Source organism: Seriola aureovittata, chromosome 23 (genome assembly GCF_021018895.1).
Source record: "Seriola aureovittata isolate HTS-2021-v1 ecotype China chromosome 23, ASM2101889v1, whole genome shotgun sequence".
NCBI classification, from domain to species: Eukaryota; Metazoa; Chordata; class Actinopteri; order Carangiformes; family Carangidae; genus Seriola; species Seriola aureovittata.
Window position 1 is genome coordinate 16,483,825 of NC_079386.1, and position 9,388 is coordinate 16,493,212.

General features: G+C 40.2%; 1 protein-coding gene and 1 long non-coding RNA gene across 4 annotated transcripts; one reads left to right on the top strand and one right to left on the bottom strand.

Annotated features, from left to right (window-relative positions):
* Positions 1–884: 884 nt before the first annotated feature.
* cmasa (cytidine monophosphate N-acetylneuraminic acid synthetase a) lies at positions 885–9,321 on the top strand. 3 transcript variants are annotated; one of them, XR_008826603.1, is made up of 11 exons: positions 885–1,314; positions 2,032–2,174; positions 2,292–2,447; positions 4,158–4,294; positions 4,436–4,530; positions 4,760–4,931; positions 5,017–5,182; positions 5,307–5,546; positions 8,216–8,265; positions 8,703–8,819; positions 9,074–9,321. XR_008826603.1 is itself a non-coding variant. In XM_056369149.1 (8 exons), exons 1-8 carry the CDS (start codon positions 1,085–1,087, stop codon positions 5,519–5,521), a joined length of 1,314 nt encoding a protein of 437 aa, XP_056225124.1. In that variant the 5' UTR covers positions 886–1,084; the 3' UTR covers positions 5,522–6,854. The 3 variants fall into 3 exon arrangements, 1 of the variants encoding a protein (XP_056225124.1); XR_008826604.1 differs by lacking the exon at positions 8,703–8,819; XM_056369149.1 differs by lacking the exons at positions 8,216–8,265; positions 8,703–8,819; positions 9,074–9,321 and having other exon boundaries at positions 886–1,314; positions 5,307–6,854.
* LOC130164419 (uncharacterized) lies at positions 6,698–8,695 on the bottom strand. Its single transcript, XR_008826605.1, has 2 exons — positions 8,575–8,695; positions 6,698–7,812 (listed from the first exon to the last, which is right to left on the bottom strand). It is a non-coding gene; the product is annotated as an uncharacterized LOC130164419 (long non-coding RNA).
* Positions 9,322–9,388: the final 67 nt, after the last annotated feature.

A 9,388-nucleotide genomic window follows, 5' to 3' on the forward strand; every position in this document is an offset into this window, starting at 1 on the left:
ATGGGTCCATAGATCATCCCTCCCTACCAGGGTAGAAAACATGCTGCTAACATCCAGCAGGTGTCGCTGTTGCCCAGGTAAAGAAAAGAAGGACAAAGGAACAGCAACTCTTATGCTGACAGTTTCTTACATGTAATTCTTTGAATTTGTATGAACACAATATTGACTTTTTATTTAGTTTTAAGTCACATTTGGAGCAATACAACTTTCCCCTGGGTGTTCTGTGTGTTAATTACTTGACACAGAAAACTTACTTTAATTAACATGCTGGGGCCACAATTGATGACCTGTTATAGTAAATGTTGGTGCAGCTTTCTGATAAATTTGAAATTAATTAAATTATGTAGACCCAAATAATATGGTGTAATATAAAATTTGCAAAATCGAAAAAAAAAGAAAAAAGGAAATCAAAGGAATTATCCCCCCCCTTTTTTAATCCAAATTTTATTATTTATTCATGAATTAATAGATGTATTTATAAATGATTATGCTGTTTTTGTAAATCCATTTTTAAATCTGAAGTATTTATTAATATATTAATCATTCATTTATAAATTCTTCTTACAATTTCTGTTTTTAAAGCTTATCTAAATATGAAATTAAGTATTTTCTTTATCACTTCTCCTGTCACATCCCTACGGAAGCCGAGAAAGGCCATGCCTCTTTTCTACGAATTAATTAATTCGTTATCACGAGAAAACGATCTTTGTTATATCGAGACAACGAAATAATAAGTCGTTATAACGAGAAAACAGTGCAAAAATAAAAAAAAAAGGAACATGGCCGTTCTCGGCTTCCGTACATCCCTGATCTTTCATAGTGTAATTTTTTTTTGGTTGACAATTTGATGTCATGACCAGCAGGTGGCGGTAATGAGCGCAGTCCAAATACAGGCAACCATCATTGTTAACCAGAAAAAATAACAACCGGAATCGAGTCTTATAAATAGACCCGCTGCCCTGGTCCTCAGTCCGGCCGTTACAGTGACATTTCGCCCGAGCGGACGTGAGGAAGTCTCACCGGCCTGACTGGCGTCTTCATTCACCTTTTGGTTAAAGGGCTTTTTTGCCGAACCGACAGTGATATGGCCTCCAGGAAAAGAGGCCTCCCGGCCGATAACGGGGAGCAGGACGGACCGTTGGTCGCCCCCAAGCAGCAGCAGATCCGGGCGGACGGCAAGGGACACAACGCTGCTGTGATCCTGGCGAGGGGAGGAAGCAAAGGGATCCCCCTGAAAAACATCAAAATGTTAGCCGGGGTGCCCCTCATCGGCTGGGTGCTGAGGGCTGCTGTGGACTCCGACATGTTCGACAGGTAGAGGAAGAATCGATAGGATTGATTAAAATAGTTCTCCAAACCTGCTCCGCACTTCCTATAAAAACGGTCAGAGGTGGCTCAGTATATGTGGTTAATATTTTATTATAGAGCTTGTACAGCCCTCCGTGTAGAAAAAGAAAAGAAAAGCATAAAAGAGATTTAAGAAAATAACATCCGTGTTTGTTTAATTGTCATCAGGATTTATGCAAAAAGGACTATCGATTTGTAACGCTTGGTTGAGGGGTGGATCATTACATTTTGGGGCAGATCTGGATCATTTACTATGAATTTTATTTTGAATTAAGTCTGCTGTAAGTTGCTTGACACTGTAGATTGCACTTGTAGTTCACGCTGAAGGCCTGGATTAAAACAGTTTCTCGTTTTTACATCATTGCAACTTTATATTTTTTACGGTTTTTGACTCTTGGACAAACAAAGTAAGTTATTTATTTCATGATCTGAGGTTGTGATGAGCTATTTTCTGAAGCATATAGGAATAATTTACAGAATAATAATGTCTACATCCTCCAAATTCTCCTCTGATGCACCTTTTCTTTCCTATTTAAAATGTCATAATAGAAATAAATAGATTAATCTTGCTGGTAAACTCACACTAGCTTGTATGTAGCATGAAGAGGAATGAACCTGTTCAGGTGTGCTCCATGGAAGAGAAAGATAAGACGAAAACAATGTGAGACTTTTAATCTTTTCTAGTGTGTGGGTATCGACGGACCACGACGAGATAGAGAAGGTGGCGAAATCCTGGGGCGCCAAGGTGCATCGCAGGAGTGCTGAAGTCTCCAGAGACTCTTCTTCCTCACTGGAAACCATCCAAGAGTTTGCCAGGCTCAACCCAGGTATGCAAACAGTTGCCAGGGAGTGACTGTCACTCCATTGTGTTTGTGTTCTGTGTGACACAAAGCAACTTGTTTGATTTTTACAGCTCGTCCTTTTGTTTGACTTTGTTTTCCCAGATGTGGATGTGATATGCCACATTCAGGCCACATCCCCGTGTCTACATCCGCACCACGTGAAGGAGGCGCTGGAGATGATCACGCTGCAGGGCTTTGATTCGGTGTTCTCCGTGGTCCGGAGACACCAGTTCCGCTGGAAGGAGGTCAAGAAGGGATGTAAGGACTCAAGGATGAACTGATTAGATTTTGGGGGTCAAAGGTGAAAGATCGAGGGCGTGGTGACCTCACAAAACACAATTTTGTCCTTGTGAACGTGATATCTCAGAAACGCTTTGAAGGGCCTTCTTCAAATTTGGCACAAATGTCCATTTGGACTCAAGGATGAACTGATTAGATTTTGGAGGTCAAAGGTCACATCAGAAAAACCCTCAGCCATTACTCGAGACTTCACACAGCAATTATGAGAAAATTTCACACAGATGGTTCATATTTTATATGATTGTGGATGAACAGGGCTGTAACCTAAAGTTACAGTGCGTGTGTGTGTGTGTGTGTGTGTTTATGTGTGTGTGTATGCGTGTGTGTGCGCATGTGTGTGCGTGTGTGTGTGTGTGTGTGTGCGTGTGTGTGTGTGTGTGCGTGACCGATTCCCTCCTCTTCCCTGTAAAAGCAGCAGAACAGGTATTAGTTCTGTTTCCGTCTCTGTGACAGAGACTTTCGTCGCCATTGGTTACAGAAGCACCAACAAAAGAAGAGTCACTGTTCACTGAATTCTGTGTGTTTGATTCGTATAACCGAGTTTGAGTAATTACATCGGTCGGGGGTTATAACAGTTTTTCCATATCAGGTGTAAGTTTGTGTAAAAAACGTAAAGCCATAACCGTTTTTTGTTGCAGCCAAATCTAATTAGAACACAATACTGAACTACTGTCAAGCGTTAGATGAGAACAGAGATAACATATCTTGATTGCATAATATAACAATGCTTTGACGCTACAGCTGGAGGCACCTCTGAGCTTCATTCATCACATAAAAACTTGTTTGTTGAATCCGTCTAAGCACTAAAGTGTAAAAGAGCTCGATCGATGAGTCAGTCAGGCCAATAAATCAGCCCATACCTGCTTATTGCAAATACACTGCTATCACTTTTTATGTCGGTTGTTAAGTAACGAGACATTGCATCACAGGAACTGGGTCTGAGGTCATTTCAAAACAGTTTTTTGTTGTTTTTTTGTTTTTTTTTCAAACTAACGTCGCGTTCAGCACGTTTCTGTGTCACAAATCTATGAGACGTATTTCAAGATTGTTGTTGTTTTTGTTCAGACCAGATTTCTTAAACTCCCAAATATCAACATCAGTGTCACACACTGCAGTAAAAACACAACTATACTTTGTGTAATGATCAATTAAGAACCTTTAACCTTTTTAACTTTATGACCTTATACTATGTTGTTAATTAGTGTTACTTTTCGTGTGGAGTACGTGGTAAACATGGCGACCACACTATCAGTATATCTTGAAATGAACCCTAAAGAGACATTATCTTATCCACATATTTATTCAAAGAGATGATTCCCTTCATGCCCATATCTTCGCTTCTATTTGCATTCAGCACAACCTCAGAGAGTTGCTGGCATGGCTGCAGAGTCTGGCCTCATCCACACTAATATGTTTTAGTGTTAGCTCACGTCGCTTGTGCTACGTTTACTCCTGGCGCCTAAAATGTTGACTTTGGACTTTGGACATCCTGTGTTTAGTTTTAAAACCCTGGAGACGTTTGGAAAAGATGTGATAGAAAATTAGCGTTTACAAAAGTGTCCGGAGGGACGGGAGGTGAAAAAATAAATAGTGGAAGCAGCATGATGTTTGGTGAAGCCGTGTATTGTAAAGAGGGGGCTTTTAACGCCGCACTCTGCCTCCTTCTAGCTGGTGAAATGACCAAGCCGTTCAACCTGGACACAGCCAACCGGCCACGGCGCCAGGACTGGGACGGCGAGCTGTGTGAGAATGGCTCCTTTTATTTCGCCACCAGAGATCTCCTCATGAACAAAGGTCTTATGCAGGTAATCAGTCTGGACAGTTAATTTGTTGTATTTCAGTTATGCAAAAAAGTAACCAGCACATTTTATCACGTGTCTCCAGCAGCTGTTTTTGTTCTTTGACATTTTTAATTATCTGGTCTCTATCTGTTGCTTCGTCTCCAGGGTGGAAAGATCGGCTACTATGAGATGCTGCCGGAGTACAGCGTGGACATCGACGTGGACATCGACTGGCCTGTGGCAGAGCAGAGGGTTCTCAGGTGAGAGACAGATCTTTGAGTTGATCTTTCTTCTGTCCTTTTTTAAAAAGTAATTTTCCTATCAACCTGTCCTGAACTTGTTTTTAGCCCTACCCTGCTTCTGCATCTGTACACAGCTTTGTCTGTTTGTGTTTATGTTGGCATAAACCGGTAGTTGCATACAGGCATGTGTATTTTGTCGTTCCATTTCCTCCTTCGTTTCTCGTCCACTCCGTGCTTCTTCCCGCAGGTACGGTTACTTCGGTCGGGACACGCCGGAGGTGGTTCGGCTGATGTTCTGCAACGTTTCCGGATGTTTAACAGAAGGAAGGATCTTTCTGTCGGTGTCCGGGGAGGATATGGTGTCTGTTAACACCAGAGACGCCATGGGCATCCGGATGCTGAAGGGGGAAGAAGTGGAGGTCGGACTTTTCAACTGCGTAGGAATGAATTCGGCTCACGTCGCGCCTCGTCGCTCACACTAACCGTCCGTCTTCCCTCCACCAGGTCGTGCTGTTGACGTCCAGAGAGGACCCCGTGACCAAGTCGTTGGCGGAGAAACTGGCCAAGAGGATGGGCTGCGAAGTCATGGAGGTGGGAGAGGAGCCGCAGAACGATTTGAAGCTGGTAGTGGAGAAGAAGAAGCTGGAGTGGAAGGATGTGGCGTACATGGGTAAAGCAGTCATCTACAGAAAATTAACAAAAGTTTAGATTATTATGCTTATTTAGTGATTATTATTATTCTGCTATGCATTTATATCTCTGTCTTCCCCCCACTTGCTCTTGTCTCCTCTCAGGTAACGATAAACCAGATGTGAACTGTCTGAACCTGGCGGGTTTGAGCGCAGTGCCTGGAGATGCCCCAACGGTCGCCATCAACGCCGCAAAGTACACCTGCCACAAAGTCGGGGGACTGGGGGCCGTCAGGGAGTTTGCCGAGCACATTCTCCTTCAGAAACAAAAAGCAAAGGCTCAGATGAAGCAGGACCGCATCGACAACAGCAGCTTCTGACTCAACTTCAACTCCACGTTGAAAGGTTTCACTTCAGTCCGTGCACAAATAATAGAGGTTATTAAACAATGCACATGTGCATGAAGAATATTAAAATATCATATGACATTAGAGTTTAAAACAGTTAAAAAAAAAAAAAGTTTTCCTGTCGGTAATTTTTTCTTTGTCGGCTTCAAAATGTGAGATTCTTTCAGTTTAGAGTTAATCGAGTTAATCAGCCTTGGTTTAATGTAAACAACAGGATCACCACGACAGCACAACCCAAAACACTAGACTAGAAACTGCTGCTCTTGTCTTTTTACAACAACTAACACACAGCAACAGTAAGTTTGTAATTTGTAAAGAAGTGTAAAACAGAAACTAAGATATTTGCTTTTGAATGCATGTAACTTGGGTTATACCTCCAGTGGGTACGATCTCTGTTGAATTTATTATTGCCGATGTTTTATGAAAGATACAGCTTTTAAATATTTCAGATGTCTTGGTATTTATAAGGGGAAGCATTTTAAATCAAAATAGTGAATGTCCAAAAAAAAAAAAAAAAAGATTATGTATCAGTCTGTACATCTTTGGAAATCTGTTTGTCCCGGTCATGTCGCCCCTTGTTTTTCCGTTGCCGATGTTTTGATTATAAGATTGATACCACTCTCAAGTCTGTGCTACAACGAGCAGCTAGTTAGCTTAGCTTAGCATAAACACTGGAACCAGAGAGGAGAGAAGCTAACGTGGCTCTGTCAACTTGATGTTTTTACACTTCCTGTTTTCGTCCAACAAAACAAACAACACGTATCTTGCTATTAATTAGCGCACTACAGGCTAGCTCTTTCCCTCTGTTTCCAGATTTGATGCTAAGCTAACAGGAGCTAGCTGTGGCCTTATATTACCAGACAAGATAGAGTGGTGTCGACTCTGTGATTCAGCGCGTGCTGCTGCTTGGCAACTTTCCAGTTCTTAATTGGAAGATTGATGGGAATTAGATTGCAGTTGCTGGTTGTTGAGAGATTAGTCGGTGGCCTGATTACCTGTTGTTTCGGTGAACAATGGGGAGGTGGTTTCATACAATGCAGGTCCTGCATTTCTACAGTTCAGTGAGTGAAATAATAACCTGTGTGTGCTGTATTTATTGATCTATGAATGGCAATATGTAATTCTTTGTGCTGTTAGTTCTGTTTCTTCCATTGTTGTTTATTTTCTGTCTTCCTAAATGATGCTGGGGTGATTGTTTTGTAGGAATGTTTATTTGTCATTTGATTCATTCATGTGATTTTTTATTTTATTTTATTTTATTTTTTATTTTATTTCACCTTTCACATTAATAACAAAGTGGAATAAGTGATTTTTGTTGTGTGAATAATTGACCGATGGAGACGATTGAAAGTCTTGCTCTTGTCAACTCGGCAGAAACAAACAAACTTTTGATCCTTTACAGCAACAGTTCGATATTTTGGTGCGTTGCCGCTTTCGTACCACTCTCCTACCTGTACAGTAAAAATGAAATTAATTCGATTCAATTCAGTTTTATTTGTATAGCGCCAAATTAAGATATACATTATCTCAAGGTACTTTACAGGGTAAGGTCAAGACCATAACTTTATTATAGGGAGAAAAACAAGCAAAGCGAGCACTTACCTCCAACAGAACTGCCTCCTGACTACAGCTTCATATTTAGCTCAGACTGTTCCTGTCAAAACCTTCCTTTTAATACATTTTCTTCCGCATGAAATTGACCTGAATTGATATTTCCATTAGGAAAATAAATCCCAATTTATATATATATATATATTTTTTACAAAAGCTGTCCATCATCATCATCATCCATACAACCATTTACAGATGAAGTATTTGTTGCTACTATAAATCTTAGTAGATCACACACACACACACACACACACACACACACACACACACACACACACACTATGAATCTGCTTACAACGACAGTATAGTGTGTTATAAACCATTCATTAGGTGATGGGTGTTAAATAGGCTTTAAAGAGTGCAGCATTGTCTCCCATCCCACATGAGTGCCCCAAATGTTCCACAATGACCGTGTGATTTGGTTGTTGGTAATTTGACTAGTAAATGAGATGGGAAAGTTTTACTGAAGGGGACGGAGATAAGGAGCAGGGTTAACAGATGCTGTTGTGGTAGTCAAATAAAGAATTTCTGCCCTGGAGTCATCAAACACCTTCCTGCTGCCATTGTGATTAGAGAAATGAATGCAGTCCTGATCCAGCTGGGATTAGTAGCAGGAAGTAGGGAAGCCAAGAAGAAGAAGAAGTAGCAATGAGCTGCAAATGTGGGGAATAAAAGTAAATCCACGGTTACTAGATTTGCATGTCGTTATAGATACACAGCAATTTCAAAGGTGCTTGAAAGGAGTTACTACAATGTCTCCTGAATATTAATAATTATTTGTAGTATGAGTAGCTTTAGCGGTATTAATATTAGCATCATTTAACTTTAAAAAACAGCTGAGAACTGCAGCTTTTAGTGAATATCATTTAAAGAGGAGCCCCTGTTTAACTGCACCTGCAGGGTAAGAACTTCTCTCTCCAGCTGTCACACAACTACTCATTATCACTGGCTGTATTACATTCCTGCTGGAATAGGAAACTTTACCCTGGAGGTGTTACGTGCAATGTGTATCAGCAGAGGTATGTTTTTAACCTTTTACTGTGTCTTTGTGAACAGGTTTACGTCGGGACAGCACACGCAGAGGAAACGTTCTTTTAGACAGTCAGGTGAGTATTTTGCATTAAAGACACTGGGGGAAAGTGATTAACTGAACTTGGTTTTTAGCAAGCAAAGCTAATTTAATTCAAATTAAAGCGAATCTATTGTGCTTTTTCTGAGTTTTCCCTATTGCTTTTTGTGCAAGTAATTAATCTACAAAGTCACAAAGCTGAAAGTACGCGCCGAACTGTCAGGCAAAAATCACTTTCCTCATTTGCATGAAATACCTTTTTCAAACAGCAGTTCCCAGCTGTTTTTAAATAACAAACTATACATGTAAGAATTGCGTCTTCAGTAGAAACCAGTCACACACACACCTGTACTTGATGCTGTTTTCAGTTACTGCTACTTGAAATGTTGCAGTTAATCCGGTCTACAGACAATGAAAAACCAGAGCGACGAGACAGTTCGATGTTCATGCTTTTGCTCTTTGTTTGTTTTGCAGACATACAACTGCCACTGCACACATGACTGAAAGCTCTATCTGAATCTGTAATCAACATGAGGGCATATTCATGTTTCTGAAACAAAAGGATGATGAAGCCTTCAGAAAAGAACAATGGTAGTCCTCAGATATTTTACTTATTTAAGTAAAAATACAGAAGTACTTCTTTTGCACTTGTTCTGCAAAACAAGAAAATAAAAGTCGCCTGCGAGTTATATATTATCATAAATTACAACGTTAGGTTTTTCATTCTGATGTATTTTATTAGTAGAAACAAACATTTTGAGTTTGGCTTTGTGTGTTATTAGATGGAGGCATCTGCTGATTCATTTAGAGACAAGAGCAGTGAACCTTCCTGTGTTTCTCCACAGACATAACAACTCCTCCCCCTGGTGTTCAAACAGTGGAACTACAGCAGAGAGATTTGGGAGGAAAAATAACTGGTACACTGGAAGACAAACCTCTTTTACATGAAATAAACTTTCAGATACGTTGTGAATACAGAATTTACTAAAATAATATTAATAAGAGTAGTCATCTCAAGAAAATCAACACCTTCAATGCTCTACTTTCATGCCCCCAATCATGCTCTAAAATAAAAGCAGTGTTAACTATTTTCTCTTTTTGTGGTATTTTTTGGTTACAGTATTTTAATTTATAATAAACAAACTTAAAACTCTTTATCA

Coding starts and splice junctions, on each gene's coding strand:
- cmasa (XM_056369149.1), top strand. CDS start 1,085: ATGGCCTCCAGGAAAAGAGGCCTCCCGGCCGATAACGGGGAGCAGGAC. Junction 4,295..4,435: donor TGAACAAAGGTCTTATGCAG/GTAATCAGTCTG, acceptor CTTCGTCTCCAG/GGTGGAAAGATCGGCTACTA. Junction 5,183..5,306: donor GAAGGATGTGGCGTACATGG/GTAAAGCAGTCA, acceptor GTCTCCTCTCAG/GTAACGATAAACCAGATGTG.